The sequence below is a fragment of the Drosophila arizonae genome, chromosome 2, assembly GCF_054131065.1.
Source record: "Drosophila arizonae isolate 15081-1271.41 chromosome 2, UAZ_ARI_1.0, whole genome shotgun sequence".
In the NCBI taxonomy this organism is placed as follows: Eukaryota; Metazoa; Arthropoda; class Insecta; order Diptera; family Drosophilidae; genus Drosophila; species Drosophila arizonae.
In genome coordinates this window covers 22685445-22706914 of record NC_142922.1, presented here as the reverse complement: position 1 = coordinate 22706914, position 21470 = coordinate 22685445, and the positions used below count along the sequence as shown (strand labels likewise).

Genomic DNA, 21470 nt, shown 5'->3' with positions numbered 1-21470 from the left:
AAACGTCTGGAATCACTTGAATAATTATAATTTTTAACTATCTCAATCAATACTTTGTTCAGTATGCTTGTTAGTTTGTATTATGTACATATATTGCATTTAAACAGGTGTTTTGTTTGTTTCTGTTTTTTTTTTTTTTTTCATGACGCTACGTGTTAGGTCTTAAAAAATATTCATTAAAAATTTACGTCTTCAATATTTACAGAGCGTAACGGTCAACACTGAAGCAAGCATTACATTTAACAGTACTGTAAATATAAGTAATTGTTGTCAGAACTGACCATGTAAGTTTATGGTCAAAGAAAGCTGCAAATAATACTAAATAAAATACTGAAAAGAAAAGCTATGAAGAACTTTAAATAAATATTAACTTCATATTATTCCAATATTATTTATTAACAATCACTAAAGGAAAACTATTTACAGAATTTAATTTAAACTGTGGAGAAAGTTATAACGGCTTTTCATTCTAAACAAAGATGCCTGCTTGCTCTTATTAACAGCAAAATGTTATGCAAATTCCACTGTGTGTGTGCTAACAGTCTTCACACGTATGCGCACACACGCCAAAAAGGCGCAGCAACAGCTGTGAGCCGAGGAAAAAACTATGTATGTGATTTTGCTGCGGAATTCTTTCAGTTTGTGCGTATTTTGAGTTTGCAAATCAATTTGGTGCATTTAAAAACAGACGGTTTACTATTAAAGAATGACATCTGTGTAAAGTTAAAATTCAAGGTAAATGCAAGCAGGTGTGTGTATTGTTTCGTCAGTTTTTCACTGAAAATCAAATGAATTAATTTAAATGAGAATTTTTGGGCGTGATGTAACCGCGTGAGTGTGAGTGCCACGACTGCGCCATCTATTGTCTTATCGAGTCAGACATGTATATGTGTATGTAGTTTCATGTGCAATATAGAGCTCGGGTTGCCGGTGCGGTTTGTTTATTATTGTTTTTGCACTTGAGGTTATGTGCAACAGTCTGGAATATAAATAAAACAGAGACTTATAATGGGAAAAAATCTTATGAGACGACGACTTGGCCATTAAACAACATTGAATCGACAACGATGCGGTGAGCATGTGCGTGTGAGCGAGACAGCTAGTGTGTTTTAGCTGGAAGCAGCGCCGGGTTGCCATCAAAAATGACAATGCAATTCAATGATAAAATTATATAAAATTCGGATGCCTAGTGAAATAAAATAATCATATAAATATGCACTGCACTCATTTAGCATTCCAATTTTGTGAATCTTATTCCATATAAGTGGTTTTGCGTAACAAATGTTAAATTTGTTTGGGTTTCGAATAGTCTGGCAACGCTGATATGCTCTCTTACGCTCCCGTGGTCGTTTTCCAAGAGCACATGTGCTCCTGAGCCAATTGTTGCTCCAGCCTGTAAATTATAATATATTTGTCATAGAAGTTTGCAATAACAATAATTTGCTTGCAGAGCAAAAGCAACGGGGCAGTTAAGTTATGAACACTCAGGATTATGGCGGCATCCAATGGATACAGCAGCACGCATCTGCGGTGGACTCCGAGGCCGACCTACTGGAAAACGGCGCTGCCGACAGCGAGGTAGCGTCCGCCTACTTGGTCAATGGCAATGCAACCGATGAGGATCTCGACCATATGGCGGCTGAGAATCTCATATTCATGGCGCGTGATGGTCAACTGAGCGAGATAATTGCAGCCAACGAGAGCGGCGGCAGTACCGTCTTAATTACGGACAGTGGAACTGTTTCCTATGCCGCGGCATTTGATGAGGATGCCCAGGTGGTCACTGAGGAGATAATCACGGATGACTGGGTGCAGCACCAGGGCGCCGAGCGGTAAGTAGTTGATGATATTCTCCTGAACCGAGATCTAAATTAATAATTTGATTGGCTTTAGCGTGGAAATCGCTGCGGAACAAATCGCGGGCAACAACAGCTCGCAGGAGCTGCTGGACATGGAGCAGGACGAGTATACGGCACTGCGACCCTATCCCTGTGACTTCTGCAGCCGGCGTTTCCGCAAGAAGACCAGCCTGAACAATCACATGCTGGCGCATCAGAATGATCGTCCACATCTGTGTAAATTGTGCGGCGCTCGGTTCTCACGACGGGCCGAGCTTATCAGTCACTTCAAAGCGCACGCCGAGGCACAGGATGCTGCCGATGCGGCGGCAGCAATCAAATTCGAGCCTCCACAGCAACAACAACGCCAAATGGACGATCATTTCTATGAGCAGGAATGGTCACTGTACCAGGATCAGGAAGACGATCAAGTGCAACAAGATCTGCAGCAAATGGAACAAGACCAGCAGGAGCAGCATGAACAGCAAGAGCAACAGCAGCAGCAGCTCGTGCTGCCGCAGGCCAGCTATGCAGCAATTAGTGATGTGCCCGCCCCAACAGCCGCACGAGGTCGCATCAGCCGCCTCAAGCCCAAAGAGGAGAGCACTCAGTACATTGTGATTGGTGAGAAGCAGACAACGGACGACTTGCAGCCGTACATGGAGTGCGAGGAGCTGCAACCCGCGCTGACGAGTAGCACGTCAATTGAAGCAACGTCAGCGACGGCCAGCGCGTCCGTAGCTGAGGTGGCGGCGACTCCGCGCTTTCCGGTGATAGATGAAAGCAAACCGTTCGTGTGTCAGCAATGCGGCTTGGCATTTGCCCGCGAAAAGGCGCTGGTCTCGCACATTAAGGTGACGCCAAAGATTACTCCAATTAAGATCGATATTAAATTCTCTTCTACCTCAGAATCATCGAGTCGACTCTCCTTTCGAATGCAATCAATGCCAGGATATGTTCTGGGACAATTACAGTCTGCAGGAGCATCTGAAAACACACCAGTTCGAGGAGAGCAATTCGGAGTACGATCCGGCCTCTGCTGGCGACGACAGCGCCAGCGAGTCGGAGGCGGAACAGCTATACGGCGACTTCTACTGCAGCGAGTGCGGTATTTCATTTCACAGGCAGGACCTGCTGCGGCGCCATGCCAGGCAGCAGCACAAGCAGCTGCCCACGGCTGTGGAGGGCGGCGCTAGGGATGCTGATGCCGAGAGTGCCAAAGATGCGCAGCACTCTTGTCACACGTGCGGCAAATCGTTTCCCAGCGCCTTGGAGCTGCTCGCCCATGCCGAAGTACACGCGCGCTTCCCGCCCTTCAAGTGAGTGGAGGAGATCTAAGAATCTTAGAGAGATATAACCAATGCCTACATTTTCAGATGCGTTCTGTGCGGCGTTAGCTTCTATGAGGAGCAGGCCATCAAGCGGCATTTACACACGCGCCATCCGCATGAGCTGAGACCCAACTCGTGCGTGCTGTGCGGCAAGGAGTGTCGCGATCGCAAGGCCCTGATGAAGCATGCCTGGGATCACTCGCGGGAGAAGTGCCACTCGTGCTCAAAGTGCGGCAAGAACTTTCACAACAAGGCGCGACTGAAGCGACACATGGCCTCGCATCGGGACAAGTCGGTGGTGTGCGAGGTGTGTCACGAGGAGTTCCCCGACGGGCGAACACTGTCCAATCATCGACATTCGCACAGCACCACCTCGCCGGGCAAACTGTTTCCCTGCCACGAGTGCGGCAAGACCTTCGGTTCGCGCAGCTCCCAGCAGATCCACGTGCGCATCCATACGGGAGAGCGACCATATGGCTGCCACTATTGCTGGAAAGCGTTCGCAGATGGCGGAACGCTGCGCAAGCACGAACGCATTCACACCGGCGAGAAGCCCTACGCGTGCTCCGTGTGTCCACGTGCCTTCAACCAGCGCGTCGTGCTGCGCGAGCACATACGCTCGCACCACTCGGGACTGGATGCTGTGCGAGGGACATACCACTGCACCGTCTGCTCGGCCGATCTGTCCTCGTCCAATGAGCTTATACAGCATCTCATCCAGCACAGCGACACGAACACCGCCAAGCAGCGACAGCCAATCGTGAGTAGAGTGAGTGAGTTCCTTATAGAAGAGATTTACAGTTATTATTCTATTTCCAGACTGGTCCGCGAAAGTATAAGCGACGCAGGAAACTGCAGCCACATGAGATCGCGCACATGCGAGCGGAGCATAAGGATGGCGAGGATTATGCCAGCGACATGGAGTTCTGTGACCTGGATGTGGAGAATGTGGACGATCTGCTGGAAGGGGCAGACACGTTGCCAAGCAAAAAGGAGAAGCGCAAGCGTTCAGCTGCCAATCAGGCCAAGTCCGTGAGGAATGGGGGCGCAAGTAGCAATGCCTCTGCGTCGGTCAAGTCTGCCAATAGCAGCTGGGATGAGAAGTTCCTGCAGACAAACAGCAATGGCACCGCCGCCAACACTGATGAGAGCTTCTACCAGATTGATTCGCTCGTGGTGGTCAATGATACCACACTGCCGGCCGTCAGCCCATCCAGCAGTGCACAAGGTGCTTCCAAGTCGCGTCGAGGCGGAGGCAAGCAGGCCGAGAATGGCGATAAGTCCGGAGGAGGAGGCACAGCAGCAGCAACAGCATCTACGACTAGCACAGAATCTAGCAAATCCCACGTCGCTACCAGTCGCAGCAGCAGCCGAAAGAAGGCCAGTAAGTCGGCCAAGAGTGCTGCCACAACATCATCCGCACCAGCAACAGCAGCAGCATCGACCACGGCGAGCAGCTCGCGTCCACGAATGATACACACAGAAAAGTCGCGTGTGCCGCCAGAGAATGCATCGAAGAAGTCGCGTGGAGGCCGCACCTACATAACGCGCACCAACACCAGCGAGACCAGCAGCCAGTTGAATAGCCAGCTGGTCAAGTCGAGCGGCGTGTCCAGCTCTCGAATTGTGGATGATTACGAGATCATATCACCTGCCACCCAACCGCCCAATCAGATCAGTTCCAGTCCGCTGCACATCAAGCAGGAGCAGGAGCAGCAGCAGCAGCGCATCCAGTTCATGTTCGATGACACCCAATTGATCAACACTGCAATGTTGCGGGAGAAGCCCTACGACAAGTTCAATCCAAGCATTGTCAATGATCTCGAGGAGATATTGCGCAGTCCGCTCAAGCATGATCGGAATGCGCGGTTGCGCTTCACTAGCGAATCGTCTACAACGCTACAGTTCCTGCCCGAGTTGGAGCCAAATCTCATCAAGATTGAGCCCACATCGCCGGATCTGCGTGACATGGTGGAGAGCCAGCAGCGTGTCAATACCACAGCTGGACAGGCGGCCACGCCCACATCGTCATCCTCGTCGTCGGCGGCGCGCACATCGCGTCACCTGCGACAGCTGACGGCCAATGGCTCGAGCAGTCGCTCCGCTTCCAAGCGAAGCGCGGGCAAATCCTCAACGTCCTCCGGATCGAGCACCACAAAGCCCAGCAGCAACACATCCTCAACAGAGGCTGTCAGCAAGTCCTACCTCAGCTACGGTGTGGACTCCTACAATGTGGGCGTGACAACGAGTGCCAACTCGTCGGATGTCAGTTCCGGCTTCTTCTCCATCTCCGAGGTGGTGTCCGCTGCCCACGCAGCGGATGCGGCCAAGGCAGCAGCAGCCAGCAAAACGGAGCGCCGGACCCGCTGCTTTGAGTGCGAGATGTGCTCATCCATATTTTCGGATCGGGCACAGCTGCTGGAGCACATGCACATACACATCTAAGGGAACCAGAACAAAAGGAGAGGGATTTGTTATTGGAACTGTTTTGTTAGCAAAACCACTATACTAAAGGATAAAGAAAACGGATATATTAATTAAGTTCTGCTTAGGATTCTCGCAGGGTGGGGCTGGGGGTAAACGTATTTTTTGAAATATTTACCAACAAGAATTTCAATTACAAATTGAATGAACATGTTGTGCGGGAGAAGTATATATTATATAACAAATACTTGCAACTAAACACACACCCACATATACATTATATATATACATATACATGTATATATATATGATGTACTATATAAAACAACGAAATTGTCGTTAATTATTGCGTTATTTAAATTGAATAGAGACCGAACTTAGCTATAAGGCTTTTTAAATTTGTACCTCACATTTGTTTTGAAGAATTGGTATGCTGAAGTAAATAAATCCATAATGGTTTTTCATTTAATTGCGAATTTCAAATCATTCAAAAACACGATAGCATTTATCGTAATCGTTAACTGTTGGAAACTTCCATTATTTCCCCAGTTTCCAGTGTGTGTTTACGATATCAACGCTAGAGTGAGTCACTACTCGACTGGAAATGAGATGTGCTAAAGAGAGGGAGAGCGAGAGTGTAAACGTCGCTCTCAGTGTGTAAGCAGAGTATGTTTGCCTCTCTCTCTCTCTCTCTCGTTCACTGTCTTACTTTACGTACACAAAGAAAGTCCAATGCCCACCCTGAACTGTGCCAGTTGTTCGTCTCGATCGATGCTCAGTCATCGACAAGTTGCCAAACAAAGCGACATTAAATAAAATAAAACAAATACTTGCTTGCAATTTTCCACTGCTCGAGTCTGATTTAAGTATTTTACAAAAGTATTTATACTACATTCATAGCGGCGGGCCTTATCAGAAACTACTCAATGGCTGAACAGAACGAACCATTGTGCGGTGGGATATCGAGTGAGCTGCAGGGCGCTGATTTACAGGATGCCCTGGATATATTGAACACATCGCTGGACAAATTGGCCGGCATGGGCGATAAGCCGAGCTTAAAGTGAGTAACCATTTCGCTATGTAAAAAATACTCAATTACAACTGGAATATTCCTGCTTCCAGGGTTGTTAAAGTGAAGTCTGTGACGTCACAGGTAGTTGCCGGCACTCTCTATCGCTACAAGGTTCAACTCGCCCAGGGCGATGCCATCAAAGAGAGCGACGTGAAGATCTGGTCACGGCCCTGGCTGTCAGAGAACGGCACCAATATAACAATCAACCTAGAGGGCGATGACAACGTTATCGAAAGCACTTTTTAAACTAACTTCCATTTGTGTGTTAAATAAATAATTAGTTTTTATTTTTTTATATTTTATTTTATCGCATTTATTGAAACTGCAAATTCCTATACGTACGCCCCTATAAGTGTAGCGTACCTAAGTATAGAATTAACTGCGTTGCCTTATCAGTGGCTGTTCGAAAAACCATTTTTCAGGGTAATGTTTGTAAATTTGTTACTAGCTAGTTATGAACATTTTCAATTGTCAATAAACAAAAATTTTAATTTTAAAAGATCATTCTTTGAACTACTTGAGAGAGTTTTTTAATAAAAGTTTTTATATTTAGTTTTATGATTAATTTTATTATTTATTTATATTTTTGTGTTTATATCAAGATAATTACATATCAAATTTTATTATTTAAAATAAATAATATAGTTTCAATTGAAAGTCTAAATTTGTAGCTATTGATAATTATGTATAAAATTTACAGCTAAAATTACAATCCCTTGTATAATATTACATTTTAATTGAATGCTAAAACTATATAATTAAATTTCTTTAATGATTGATGTTAATAATATAAATTTAAATAATACATCAGTTAATAATGAAGACAGTAAAACCTATTTTAAAGAAAACTAATAGATGCCATAAACCCTATTTTAAAGAAAACTAATAAATGCTGCAAAAAATAATAATAATAATCTCTTGGTTCTGGAAAACTTAACCAAATGAAGTTTAAACAGTTGTTGAAATGATAATAAAGATAAAAGATAAATAAAGAGAATAAAATAGAGTACATATATAGGGATATCGGAACATAAATGTGTGTTTGTGTGTGTGTTTCAATGTATATACGTGACAGGGATTCTCTCCGGGCGTCATTTTCTCTCTCTTCCTCTCTCTCCTTCTCTCTCGCTATACCCCATCACTCTCTCTCCCCTCTCTTTCTATTTCTATCTCTATCTCACTGAGTCTCCCACTTACAGCCTTTCTCTCTCTCTTTTTCTCTCACACTATCTTTCCCTCTTGGAATGCAGTTTCTTGAAAATAATAAAAATAATGATCAAAGTAGTTAGTAAGTAAATTTAATAACTAATGCTTCGCAAACTACAAGTCACAAATGAATTTGAATATCATAAATACATATAGACAAATAAACGTATTCATAGGTTATCATAGTATGGGTGCTAGCCCTATGAACAAAGTGTGTTCAGAGCGAGCAGCGTATAAAAGACAAAACTCTCTGATTGACTAGTTAGTTTAGGTTGAACTCTTGGCCAGGCCATTTGAAGCACCTTCTTGAAAATGTTCAATTCGAGCATCTTTTATCTCACACTCTTTGCTCTCGTATGCTCGATCCTAGCCCGGAGTCACCATCTCAACGGAGCTCCCGGCGAACTGAGTGGCGTAGAGCTGAACAAGGCGGTTGAGAGTTTGCAGGCGACTCTGGCGAAGTTGGCGACTGTCGATGGACCCAGCTATACGTGAGTCATTCCACATTTTCCCACACAAGTTCTTTGTTTCACTCATATAGATTAAATGTTGCATTAGGTGAGCATGTGAGAAGTTTTCCCATCGACTGCAGCACGATTATTGGATAAACTCAAATTTAAGAAACTAACGTAAATATGTGGAGATAAACAGTTAGTCTATCTGTAACATTTAGATGGAGCTACTTCCGTTCTCTGATTTTCCAAATGATTCACTAAATCTCATTATAGTTTAATATTATTCAATATAATTTTCAAGGTCAGCTCTGCAAGAAAACTAGATCTAAGATCTCTTAATTGAATTATCATTTCTCAATTGGATATTAATAATAATTGGACACAACTTATTAGCCCTTAATCGAGTAGATATGCTTAGAAATAATATCTAAATCGGGTATACACAACTAGATATCTATCTTAAATATTCAGTCTCTAGCTTCAAGACTAGCCAATGATCTTTTCATTTGATTGGCGACTATAAAAAGCCAAGTCATCTCAATCGGCAATGAAATCTACCTAAAGCTAGACATTATCATAGTTGATCGCTTCCGAATAGACAGAATTCAAAACGAGCATTGCAGAAAACGAAACAAGTAAGAAAGCTCTAGTCGAGACTGTTCGACTACGAGATCCCCTGAACCCTTGGAGCAATAGATATTTCAATAATTTTTCGCGTCTTTCAGCTTACACAAGAAACACGCACACACACACACACACAGGCACGTACGCACACACAGGCATACATACATACACACGCATACAGACACACATACACACACACACACACATACACATACACATACACAAACACATACATACACATGCACACACAAGCACCCACGCATAAACACGCATGGGCTGCAGTATGCGCTTACTATGAGAACTTAATTGTTTAATAACTTTTTTTATGGACGTACGATCTTTATGAAACTTTCAGATTATGATTATAACATGAATATACATGTAATTGCCAAAGCACAAATATCTAGTATTTGAAATACGCTTTTTACAAAAGTGAGGGTGAGGGGGTGAATTTAGAGGTGGGGGTTATTGCATGTAAGCATACATTAAAAATTTGGTGACTCTAGCAATAAAGGTGTAGAAGATATAATTTTATAACTGGTTTTCGATAAGGTTTTTTATCGATAAAAAAAGATCGGAATGAGTTATCGATTTTTAATGATAAACTTGATATGCGCGCTGTAATTACGGAAATTTAAAAAAAAATTTGAAGTCTCTAGCTCTTATATCTTCTGAAATCGACGCGTTCATACATACGGACAGACGGACAGGGCCAAATCAACTCAGCTCGTCGCCCTGATCAAGAATATATATACTTTGTGGGGTCTGTCACGCCTCCTTCTCCCTGTTACATACATTTCAACAAAACCATTATACCCTGATTTCCCATTGAAAATGGGTTCAGGGTATAAAACTCTTTATAGTTTATGAACGAATGAAGTCTTGCCTCACATATGTATATCAAGAGCGTAGCGTTTCATTTCTCATGTATTTTTATACTCTCTCTCTTTCTATAAATATATATATATATATATACAAATCTTTCTGCAGCGTTACCAAAGTGCTGAAGGTTACCAGACAACTCGTCGCTGGATATCTGGAGAAGTTCACCGTGGAGCTGACCAAAGATGATGTGACCCAGCAGTGCGTTGTCCAGATCTGGACCCAATTGTGGCTGAAGGAGAACGGCACGAACATTAAAATCAACTGCGAGGGCGATGATACTAAGGTTGACAAAACCTGGTAAAAAATTTCAATAATGACAGCATTGTAAAGACATTTAAATAAAGCTGCGAACAGCTTTTAAAGCATCGCAACCAGTTTGTGTTTATAGTTATGCGAATCTCTCTCTCTCTCTCTCTCTCTCTCTCTCGGTCTCTCTCTCTAAATCAAATACATCTTTTGCTAATTACATAATCGGTTTAATTATTGACGTCATCTGGCAGTGGTGGCGTTTTATAAAATGTTAGTTATGGAGTGGAGATTGCTTGACTAGCAGATACCCTAAACTATTCTTGCTTCGTATCTACGCTTACAGATAAGCAACTAATGCGATTTTTTTTCCTTAAGACTGACTTTTCGATTAAATTGAAAATAAGAAGATATTGATTAAGTAGAGCATGGAATTTATATCTTTCAAAAAGAGCTTTCTTATTTAGATATGTAGAGGTATACACGAAGATATTTAAAATATAAAGTCCTGCATATTATAGATATCTACAAAGTGAATATAATCTCTAGTTCTCTTAGGATGGATTGACTGTCTGACTCAGTTTGAACAGAAACCAAAATACCCTTACAGTTTATGATCAATGGGTATAACAATAATTAGCAAACCCAAAACAACTGTTAAGTGCACATTTCAGTTAATTAAGCAGCAGCTAGCAATGGTAGACTTCTCTCTTCGACGGTTCTAGTAGAACTGATTTCTGAAGTATTTCTTTTTAGCATTTTCTGGCAATATTTGCTCTAGGCACGCCCATGCTAATGAGAATATTAAATACTCTGGCCAGACGTCTGAATTAATCACAGACAGAACTGCGTGGTTTGAATTTCATTATAACGATATACGTATGTGTATATATATAAATATATATTCGACTTTATATATGTTATAGATATTATATATATTTTTGATTCCATGAAATATTTTTGAGTATTATTTGTAAAGTGTTTAATCTTGGGTACACAATCAAAGTACAAGGATCGTCTATCAATTAAACTGTATCAAATTCGGAATCAGAATTATATTGGTCAAAGAGCAGAAATAAAACTTTCATAATGTCCATACTGGATTGTTAGGTATTTTTCAATGTCAAGTGTACTGAAAATAATTAGGGTTGATTATAATTGTTTTTTTGATTATGAATATTTTGTATTGTATTCTAAATTGCTCATTAAACATAGTTATTGTCATTGTTTTTGTTATTGTTGCAATTTATTGGGCTCTGCCTTCGAAACAAGTTCTTATCTCCCGTTCCGGATGCGTTTATACTCAATTTGAAAATGAAAGAGTATATTGGTTTTTGTGCAACAGCCCCCTGCCAGTCTACCTGCTTGAAAGACCCTATTAACGTTAGAAGCTTTCCTAGAAACTTAATTAACAAATATCTAAATATTTAGTATTTCCCAAACGATACTTTTAAAGTGCTATTTTTGATATTTTTAATATAACACATGTTCGAACATCTAAGGCTGATATATAGTTTAGATATTTAGATACTATAGATTTCTACCAAAACAAATATTCTGTAAAAATCATATCTTCCAAAGTTTGTTAGCTCTAGTTTAAGCTAGAGTTTCAATAGATATCCTATTAAGATTTACCAAAGAAAGCCGTAGGCAAGTATTAAGCAGTCTATTGGATCCAAACGCAATATTATTCCTTTTTATATATATATATATATATTTCCTTTTTTAAGTCGGACAGCCTAAAATATGTGTTTTATTTTTTTATTTATTAATTTTTTTTTTTTTAATTAAGTTTGCACACATACATAGGTAACATTAATAAATAATAAATATATATTTTGTTCATTAAACCTTATGAAAAATCAGTTGAACTTTAAGTCTAGAAAATAATTAACAAATCCATAATACATATACTTATTATATTATACAATAATAAAAAAAATTCATATTTTATGTGTATGATGCTTTACCCTTGTTCCAGCTCTTTCTACTATATAGATATACATACATAGTTGATTATTATGAAATATTGAATTTGATTTTAAAATCTCGCTAAGCCACAATTTGTTCTCATTTAGTAAGTACATATATATAACTCTTTCTTTCTTCCATAATATTGTTGTATATATCAGATCATATATTGAGCAAATATTTATATGCGTATATTTGTTTACCTTTGTTCCACCTCTTTTTTCATTTTGTTAAAGATTGATACCGATTTAAATAAGCTAATAATAATAATTTTAAACCTCCCTAATTAATATCTCACACATTTGCATAAGTATAATCAAATAGACAAATAAAACAAATCAGGCATGGTTCTAATTTTTCAAAACCTAATTCTCTTGTTTACTCTCTCTCGTCTCGCTGCTCTTACATCGATTTGCTCAGTGCGAGGCAAATACTCACACACACACACACACACACACATACACGCCGCTTCTACTCAACAATTTGAGATCCGCTATAAAAGCCGACTCAGCCGAGCGTCTAACTTCAGTCTGGAATCGTGCTCCGCATCGCTCGACAGAAACTTAGATAAAGAAAAACTAAAATGCTCTCAATGAAAATCGTTTTTGTTCTCGGCTTGGCCGTGACATTTGTTTCTTCTGGCGTAAGTAAATAGTTTTACGTGTGAAATATATATAAATATATATAAAAATTTATTTGTATATTGATAAATAATTCTTAAAGCTTCTCGGCGGCGTAACTGAGCTCTCTGGCGCTGATCTGAAGGAAGCCGAAGATACCCTAAACAATTCTCTGTCCAAATTGGCAAGCGGCGATGGACCCAACTACAAGTAAGTATTGACGCACTTATTGTCGTAATTATAGTTACATAGATATATTTATAAACTTATTAAAATATTTGTTTAGATTGGGCAAAATCATCAAGGCCACTCGTCAGGTTGTTTCGGGCAGCAAATACGTCTACGATGTCGAATTGATTGAGGGCAGCAAGACGAAGGTGTGCAACGTGGAGATCTGGTCCCAGCCCTGGCTCGAGAACGGAATCCAGGTGACCTTTAACTGCCCCGAGGGACAAGTTGTGAAGAAGCACAGCGCCTAAGCGTGGACTACTACTGTCCCTATCCATAATCAATCTGATCAAATATCAGCTTTGCAATAAAGAAAGAGTAAAATTGAAGTGGAGTCTTTTGCTTTTGAGGAAGGGAATAATCGATGCATTGGTTAATTTGATATATCATATATTAAAACAAGTAAGAAGGCTCTAGTCGAGACTGCTCGACTAGGAGATACCCTGAACCCTCTAAGCTGATATTCTAATCATTCTGGACTTCTTTTATGCACACATGCACTTATAAGCACGCGCTTTGCTAACTGCGCAGTAAGCAGCAGCTGCGCTTGGGCTGCGCTGCAGTGTGGGCAATATTATGAGAATTTATTTGTTGAATAATTTCTTTTATAGACATACAATCTTAATGAAACTTTCAGAGCGTAATCATATGGTCAAAAAGTGTGTACATTCCAAAGCACAAGTACTCTAGTACTTGAAATGCGATTTTTTGCAAATTGGTGGAAAAGGGGGCGTGGTATCTAAAATCTGTAAATTACAAAATATATCCATTAATTGTATCCATTAATTTTATATACAACACAAATTTGAAGTCTCCAGGTCTAAAAGTGTTCAAATTAGGCTGAAAAACCAAGTCGATTTTTCGATTATTCGCGATAAAAAAGTTATCGGATGAGTTATCGAAAAAATATGATAAACTTCTACTGCCCATGGTATACACGAGTATGCATGCCCAATTTAAGCTCTCGAGCTCTTAGATCTCCTGAGATCCTTTTGCTCATATGGACAGACGGACAGACAGGGCTATATCGACTCAGCTCGTCGTCCTGATCAAGAATATATATACTTTATGGGGTCTGCGATGATTCCTTTTGCCTGTTACATACTTTTCACAAAACCATTATACCCTGATTTCCCATTTTCAATGGGTACAGGGTATGATTAGTGAACCTGTGGTTGGGTGCATCCTGAATGTCGTATTCATATAAAAAAATGAAATGATGGAGTGTGCTATAGAAGAAGTTAGCTTTTATAAACCAGAAATTTAAGATTTGTAGGTTTCGTCTGCTGACAGACTGATGAGCAGAGCTAGTAAAATCTCAATCAGAAACACATTTAAATTATGTGATTAAGAAAATCTTAAAAAAATATATATATTTAAAATACGTATAAGGCGAACTACATATATGTGGTTTAGCGAGGTCTTGATTATTATTTATAAGTGTATGATTCTGATCCTTTGCTCGAGCTCTTTCTTTCAATCTTTTGTTACAGATCAATGCTAATATTTTAGATTTAAATATAATCTTCCATAATTAATTAATTAATTAATTTCTTACACATTTGCATACATAAGGCAAGTAGACATGTGAAACAAACCAGATTTTATTCTAATTTTCAAAATACTATAATTTCTCTTGTTTCGTTCCCACTGTCGTTGTCTCACCTCCTTGATCACACACCGCAAACACTCACACATATATATGTACTTTTGTCACACCAAACAATTAGAGATCGGCTATAAAAACCCACTCGACTTAGCGTCTAACATTCAGTCTGGATTCGTTCTTTGCATCGCTCGCCAGAAAATTCGAAAAATAATTAAAATGCTCTCAATGAAAATCATTTTTGTTTTCGGCTTGGCCTTGACATTTGTTTCGGCTGACGTAAGTATATAGTTTTTATATATTCAATAATTAATTAATATTGAATTCTTAAAGATTGTTGGCGGCATAACTGAGCTCTCTGGCGATGATCTGAAGGAAGCCGAAGTTACCCTGAACAAATCGCTGTCCAAGTTGGCAAGCGGCGATGGACCCAACTATAAGTAAGTATTGAAGGACTATAATTTAGTGACTTGGATATTTTTATTAAATTATTTAAATATTTGCTCAGATTGGGCAAAATCATCAAGGCCACTCGTCAAATTGTTGCGGGCAACAAATACGTCTACGATGTGGAGCTAGTTGAGGGCAGCAAGACGAAGGTGTGCAATGTGGTGATCGTGTCCCAGCCCTGGCTCGAGAACGGAATCGAAGTGACCTTTAACTGCCCTGACGGAAAAGTTGTGAAGAGGCACAGTGCCTGAGCATTGACAATATACGTTATACTTCTATACCTCTATATCTTAACCATAATCAATCAGATCAAATATCAGTTTTGCAATAAATAAAGAGTAAATTTAACTGGAGTCTTTTGTTTTTGAAGAAGGGAGTAATGAGTTCATTAGGTACATATAATATATTACCATACAGAAATAGATCGAAATTAGTCAACATATGGCTTGTTGTATCCTGTGTATATATACTGAATGGATTACAGGGTATAAGGAGATAGATAAGGGCAGATGGAGTGTGCTATATAAGAAGTCCCCTTCTAGGACCTAAATTAAAGGTCTATAGGTCAGATAGATTGTTTTTTTGTTAAACATCTGTGTCTTTAAATTTTATTTTTTAATTATAATCTTGAACTTTCTTAATTTAAATTCTCATCCATATGCAAACGAATAATCAATTAGACAAATAAAACATGCCAGATTTGCTTTTTATTTTCAATATACTATAATTTCACTTATTCTGTGCTCTCTGTCTACTCACACACATATGAATGTACTCTGCTCATACGCAACAATTAGAGATCGGCTATAAAAGCCGGCTCGGCTTAGCATATAGAATTCAGTCTGGAATCGTGCATCGCATAGGCCGGCAGAAATTTTGAAAATATAAGAAATTAAAATGCTCTCAATGAAAATAATTTTTGTTCTCGGCTTCGCCGTGACAATTGTTTCGGCTGGCGTAAGTCAATAATTTAGACCATCCTATATAGTGATATATGTATTTCATTCTAATCATAATCATATATGTATGTATAACTCTTTCTTATAGATTGGCGGCGGCATAAAGGAGCTCTCAGGTGATGATCTGAAGGAAGCCGAACAAATCCTAAACGATTCGTTGTCCAAATTGGCAAGCGGCGATGGACCCAACTACAAGTAAGTATTGACGCATTTATTATAGTAATTATAGTGACTTAGATATAGTTATTAAATTATTAAATATATATTAGGTTGGGCAAAATCATCAAGGCCACTCGTCAAGTTGTTTCGGGCACCAAATACGTCTACGATGTCGAATTGATTGAGGGCAGCCAGACGAAGGTGTGCAATGTGAAGATCTGGTCCCAGCCCTGGCTCGAGAACGGAATCGAGGTCACTTTTAACTGCCCCGACGGACAAGTGGTCAAGAGGCACGGCATCTAAGCTGATTCTCTGTCTCTGTACTCTGACTCTGTACGAGAGCCATGATCGATTTGTTAATGACAATAAAGAAAGAGTAAAAGTAAAGTAAGACCATTTTGCTAAGGGGAATTCTCAGGTTGTGGGGTTCAAATGAATAAACTGGAACCATTTGATATATGCAAGTGTACTACCGATCGCCTTCATTAACGCTAGATAGGCTAATACCCTTGCCTTATAAAGTGCCATAGACGACGGGTGGAAGATCGGCAAATACTAGATCGTATATCCCAGCAAAGCCACTATTACAAGTGGCTATACATAATCATGAATATATAGGTTATATATCGCTCACAGTGTTAGAGCCTCAGTCCCAAAGTTTTTACTATATTCTATTCTATTAACACTTGACATAACATTACATAACTGAGGTACTTGGCAGAGTGGCTTATATGTGGAAACCATATACCATATAGAACAGAATATAAATATTTATATATAGAATATATATATACATATATACTCTTTGCTAATTGATTATAAATGATTTAATTATTTGTTTGGCTTTAAGTTCAACTGATTATTCTCTTACTTAATTAACAAAAAATTTATTTTAAATATATGAATGTACAGCCATTTGTATATACTTGAATGTATATATTTATATAAATAAAAAAAAAAAAAAAAAAAAAGAGTGAAGAATTTTTTCTGGCTTACTTTCTTGGATCGATTTGCTCAGTGCGAGGCAAGCATTCACACACATACTCAGGTCAGAGTAATCAATTAAAGATCAGCTATAAAAACCGACTCAGACGAGTGTTAAACATTCAGTCTGGAATCGTGCTTGGCAGGAAGTTGAAAAAAAAAACAAGTAAGAAAGCTCCAGTCGAGACTGCTCGACTAGGAGATACCCTGAACCCTCCAAGCTGATATTCTAATCATTCTGCACTTCTTTTATGCACACATACATACACATGCATCCACACGCACGCATAAGCCTGCGCTCTGCTAACTGCGCAGTAAGCAGCGACTGCGCTTGGGCTGCGCTGCAGTGTGGGCAATATTATGAGAATTTATTTGTTAAATAATTTCTTTTGTAGACATACGATCTTAATGAAACTTTTAGAGCGTAATCATATGGTGAATATGTGTGTATATTCCAAAGCTAAAGTCTCTAGTATTTGAAATACGCTTTTTACAAAAGTGAGGGTGAGGGGGTGAATTTAAGGGTGGGGGGTAAATTTTAACAAAAATTGAAATTGTATAAATTGCATATAAGCATACATTAAAAATTTGGAGACTCTAGCAATAAGGGTGTAGAAGATATAATTTTATAACTGGTTTTCGATAAGGTTTTTTATCGATAAAAAAAAGATCGGGATGAGTTAGCGATTTTTAATGATAAACTTGATATGCGCGCTGTAATTACGGACATTTAAAAAAAAATTTGAAGTCTCTAGCTCTTATATCTTCTGAAATCGACGCATTCATACATACGGACGGACGGACGGACGGACGGACGGACGGATGGACGGACGGACGGACGGACGGACGGACGGACGGACGGACGGACAGACAGACGGACAGGGCCAAATCGACTCAGCTCGTCGCCCTGATCAAGAATATATATACTTTGTGGGGTCTGCCACGCCTCCTTCTGCCTGTTACATACTTTTAACAAAACCATTATACCCTGATTTCCCATTTTCAATGGGTTCAGGGTATAAAAAAAGAATGCTCACAATGAAAATCATTTTTATTCTCGGCTTGGCCTTGACAATTGTTTCGGCTACCGTAAGTTAATAATATTAGGTGTTTGGAAAAATATATAAATATATAAATGCATTTCTATAGATTCCTGGCGGGGTAACTGAGCTCTCTGGCGCAGATCTGAAGGAGGCTGAAGACGCTCTCAACAATTCCCTGTCCAAATTGGCAAGCGGCGATGGACCCAACTATAAGTAAGTGTTCAGGCACTATTAGCTTGCCAAATTTGTAAAAATTAATGGATATCTGCTTAGATTGGGCAAAATCATCAAGGTAACGCGCCAAGTTGTTGCGGGCTACAGATACGTTTACGATGTGGAGCTGATTGAGGGCAGCAAGACGAAGGTGTGCAATGTGCAGATCTGGTCCCAGCCCTGGCTCGAGAACGGAATCGAAGTGACCTTTAATTGCCCTGATGGCCAAGTTGTCAGGAAGCACAGTGCCTAAGTTGCTTGGCTCTATCTCTGTACTCTGACTCTGTACGTGAGCCATAATCAATTTGATCATATATCAGCGTTGCAATAAATACAGAGTAAAAGCAAAACTAGAGTATCGAAGTTCATTGGATGTTTAATTATGCCATACATAAATATTTGAAGCCAAGTAAAAGTGGCTATGAGAAGAACTTCTTCTATTCATCGTCTTCATTCTGCATACGCAAGAAGGAGCACATACACACACACACACGTACATCCATGGGCTCCAATAGTTGAAAACTTTGTGGTGGGAAGGTTGAGCATTTCAGGCCGGCATTCAATAATAAAAATCAAAAGTCTTGCCGGTAACTCTTATAGCTTCTGGGATTGACGCGTTCATACATACGGACGGGCGGGTGTACAGACAGACAAACTGGGCTAAATCAATTCGCCTGCCTGTGACATACACTTATAAAGTTTCAGGATACAAAAAACCATGGTTTTATCCTCAATATATTCTCAGCGTATTACGGTATATAATGTTTTTTTTTAAGCAGGCAGATAGAGTCAACGCTTTGGACCCAAATTGAATCTCAATAGGTCAGACAGACAGATGAGCAGAGCTTAATCAACTCGAAACTAAATCAGTTAGATTCTCTGTAATAAAAGTAATTAATTTTCAAGAGAAGGGCACAGAGCTCAGGGTATGGCAGAGACGTGCCTCTCGAATGCCGCAGGGTACTCTACTTTTCTGAATCTCCATTTGCATGTTCAATGATCAAAACATTTCGTTATATATTTTTTTTTGGTCTTAATACCATTTTTATTTGCGTTTAATTAGACAAGTTTGAAATATTGTAAGCAGAAATCTAAGTTTTAAGTTAATTATTATTGTTTATATCCCGAACCGGTTCGTATTAAAAGCCGGCTAGCTGTCTCGGCCTAAAGTTGAGTTTGAATACTTAAAATATTTGCACATCTTGAAGGCCAAGGGGATGACGTTTTTTACGAAAGATACAAACAAGTTCACAGACGTAATTCACTGCAGTAAAAACTGTAAAACTGAATAAATATTAAGATTTAAATATTGTCAGATTTAATGCCGGTTTTTGTTCTACATTGAAATTATCATAATTTAACTATATTTAATAGAAGTATAGATTTCTATAGACTTCTTTTTGTATTGTGAGCCAACGAGTTTATGTAGACAATAGAAACAATTAAATATAGTATAATTTGCTAAAGAACACTATTCAAATTTCGATTTTGCTTTCTATACTATCTGATCGGCTAATTGCGAATCTGATTTTAATGGGCTTCTCATCTTTTTTTTCATTTCAATTGCCTATGTAACTACAGCATGATAAATATACCAAGACAATTTCCCAGAAAACTGTGTTAAAATGTCGTGTAAGCAACTCGAATACCTTATCAGCAAAGATAGGTATAGGAATCTATCTTCAGACCTCTTCTGCCTGTATTTCAATATGTTCGTTTTTTTTGGTTATTTGCCAATGCAAGATCGTAGACAAAATAAGTAGCAGGACGCGATAGTGTATTCCTAAATGCAGGTAGGTAAGCAAAGGGGCACAAGCAGGTAAGAACTAAATTATTTGTTTTAAGTTTGATAATTTTCCAAAGAATTTATTTATTTTAAATAATAGTAGCACCAAGAGAAAATCCACTTCCCCGACGTATATATGCACTCATTACTGATTTAAATGACGAATTATTTAAACAAGATTAACACTTACGCATAGAGAAATGATAGAAATTAGCAGACAACTGATTTGTCAGTTTTTATCTACTCTGTTTAAGAATGAAAGTAAGGCCTGTTACGAGGCTAAGTAAGTGATTTTTGTTCTGTACTATATATTATGATTTATATAATTGTTCTTTTCCTTCTTTCTCATTTTTAAATGAAACATAAATAGTTTCTGATATCGGTAGCATTTCCACATTAATGTATAGACCTAAGCATATTGGATGTCAGCCGAAAGCTGACTGCTATGAAACGTGAGGCTGAAATGTATAGAATTTATTGTGGTCTAACATCAGGCGCGAGTTTTTAATTTCTTTGGCATTACTTCATTATCTAATATATATTTTGTTTTATAATAGTATCTACAAGTTGCGTATTTAATTATACAAATTTCATGTAGCTCCCAAAAGCTTCAGTTAGTGTGTTTATTATAAATATTGGCGAAAAGAAAGACTAGAGAATTTCTAGTATATATTAAATATATCAAAAAGGTCTCTAAATTTCTTGTAAATTATATGTGTCTCATTTATATTAAAGTGGGTCGGATCTAAATACTTTGATGGCTAAATATTTGAGTTTGATGTAGATCATATTTCAAAAAAAAAAAAATTCAACAATCTTAAAGTAATATTACTGTACACTTTAAATGATATACATATTAATATAAGGTAAGCAATAAATCAGATACTTGATACCTTTAATATTATTAATTATATTGTCCTACCTATTATGCTCTAGATGAAATACAATTCTAGTAAATTCTATAAAAAGTTATCTTATGCTGCCCGCCTCGATTCGAATATGACGCATGAAAAATATTCTATTTCAAATCATTAATTGAAGTTGGCATGATCTTAAAGCCTTGATTGCAGTATTTGCACAGTTGTTAGCAAATTCCTAAGGTAAATTTCAATGCCCGTCGACTCCAGAGAAAACACGGGCTGAAACAAAAGATTTGTATTCCACTTTAACTTTGATATTGATAAACAAGACAAGACGTGAAAAAAATAAAAATAAAAAGTTTATTTAGCCCAAATGAGACTTTTGAGACTTTTAAGTATTTAACAACACTTGAAGCTGAAATTGATGGACGGAAAAACAATCGGAAAGAAGATCGCACAAAGCCAATATACTATTCATTCACTTTCGGGAATGAGTATAAAAAGGTTACA

The 21470-nt window shown here is 38.9% G+C and overlaps 7 protein-coding genes across 10 annotated transcripts; all 7 read left to right on the top strand.

Moving 5' to 3' along the window:
- The first annotated feature begins 549 nt into the window (after positions 1–549).
- On the top strand, positions 550–6062 carry LOC108621571 (uncharacterized). Of its 4 annotated transcripts, none has more exons than XM_018018978.2 (6): positions 550–735; positions 1451–1832; positions 1894–2692; positions 2748–3157; positions 3215–3929; positions 3989–6062. In XM_018018978.2, the coding sequence occupies exons 2-6, from the start codon at positions 1477–1479 to the stop codon at positions 5612–5614; spliced, it is 3906 nt and encodes a 1301-aa protein (XP_017874467.1). In that variant the 5' UTR covers positions 550–735; positions 1451–1476; the 3' UTR covers positions 5615–6062. The 4 variants fall into 4 exon arrangements, with proteins under 4 accessions (XP_017874467.1, XP_089319191.1, XP_089319192.1 ...); XM_089463065.1 differs by having other exon boundaries at positions 550–749; XM_089463066.1 differs by lacking the exon at positions 550–735 and adding an exon at positions 783–1072.
- Positions 6063–6341: 279 nt separating this feature from the next.
- On the top strand, positions 6342–6967 carry LOC108621577 (cystatin-like protein). The gene is made up of 2 exons (XM_018018987.2): positions 6342–6653; positions 6716–6967. The coding sequence occupies exons 1-2, from the start codon at positions 6520–6522 to the stop codon at positions 6909–6911; spliced, it is 330 nt and encodes a 109-aa protein (XP_017874476.1). The 5' UTR covers positions 6342–6519; the 3' UTR covers positions 6912–6967.
- Positions 6968–8125: 1158 nt separating this feature from the next.
- Positions 8126–10226, top strand: LOC108621575 (cystatin-like protein). Its single transcript, XM_018018984.2, has 2 exons — positions 8126–8362; positions 9941–10226. Exons 1-2 carry the CDS (start codon positions 8184–8186, stop codon positions 10134–10136), a joined length of 375 nt encoding a protein of 124 aa, XP_017874473.1. The 5' UTR covers positions 8126–8183; the 3' UTR covers positions 10137–10226.
- Positions 10227–12534: 2308 nt separating this feature from the next.
- Positions 12535–13229, top strand: LOC108620657 (sarcocystatin-A-like). Its single transcript, XM_018017557.2, has 3 exons — positions 12535–12695; positions 12776–12882; positions 12959–13229. The coding sequence occupies exons 1-3, from the start codon at positions 12636–12638 to the stop codon at positions 13149–13151; spliced, it is 360 nt and encodes a 119-aa protein (XP_017873046.1). The 5' UTR covers positions 12535–12635; the 3' UTR covers positions 13152–13229.
- A 1395-nt stretch (positions 13230–14624) lies between these two features.
- Positions 14625–15304, top strand: LOC108621487 (sarcocystatin-A-like). Its single transcript, XM_018018821.2, has 3 exons — positions 14625–14785; positions 14840–14946; positions 15015–15304. Exons 1-3 carry the CDS (start codon positions 14726–14728, stop codon positions 15205–15207), a joined length of 360 nt encoding a protein of 119 aa, XP_017874310.2. The 5' UTR covers positions 14625–14725; the 3' UTR covers positions 15208–15304.
- A 452-nt stretch (positions 15305–15756) lies between these two features.
- LOC108621578 (sarcocystatin-A-like) lies at positions 15757–16461 on the top strand. The gene is made up of 3 exons (XM_018018989.2): positions 15757–15913; positions 16004–16110; positions 16185–16461. Exons 1-3 carry the CDS (start codon positions 15854–15856, stop codon positions 16375–16377), a joined length of 360 nt encoding a protein of 119 aa, XP_017874478.1. The 5' UTR covers positions 15757–15853; the 3' UTR covers positions 16378–16461.
- A 655-nt stretch (positions 16462–17116) lies between these two features.
- On the top strand, positions 17117–18745 carry LOC108621576 (sarcocystatin-A-like). Its single transcript, XM_089475601.1, has 4 exons — positions 17117–17220; positions 18086–18147; positions 18208–18314; positions 18375–18745. Exons 2-4 carry the CDS (start codon positions 18088–18090, stop codon positions 18565–18567), a joined length of 360 nt encoding a protein of 119 aa, XP_089331727.1. The 5' UTR covers positions 17117–17220; positions 18086–18087; the 3' UTR covers positions 18568–18745.
- Positions 18746–21470: the final 2725 nt, after the last annotated feature.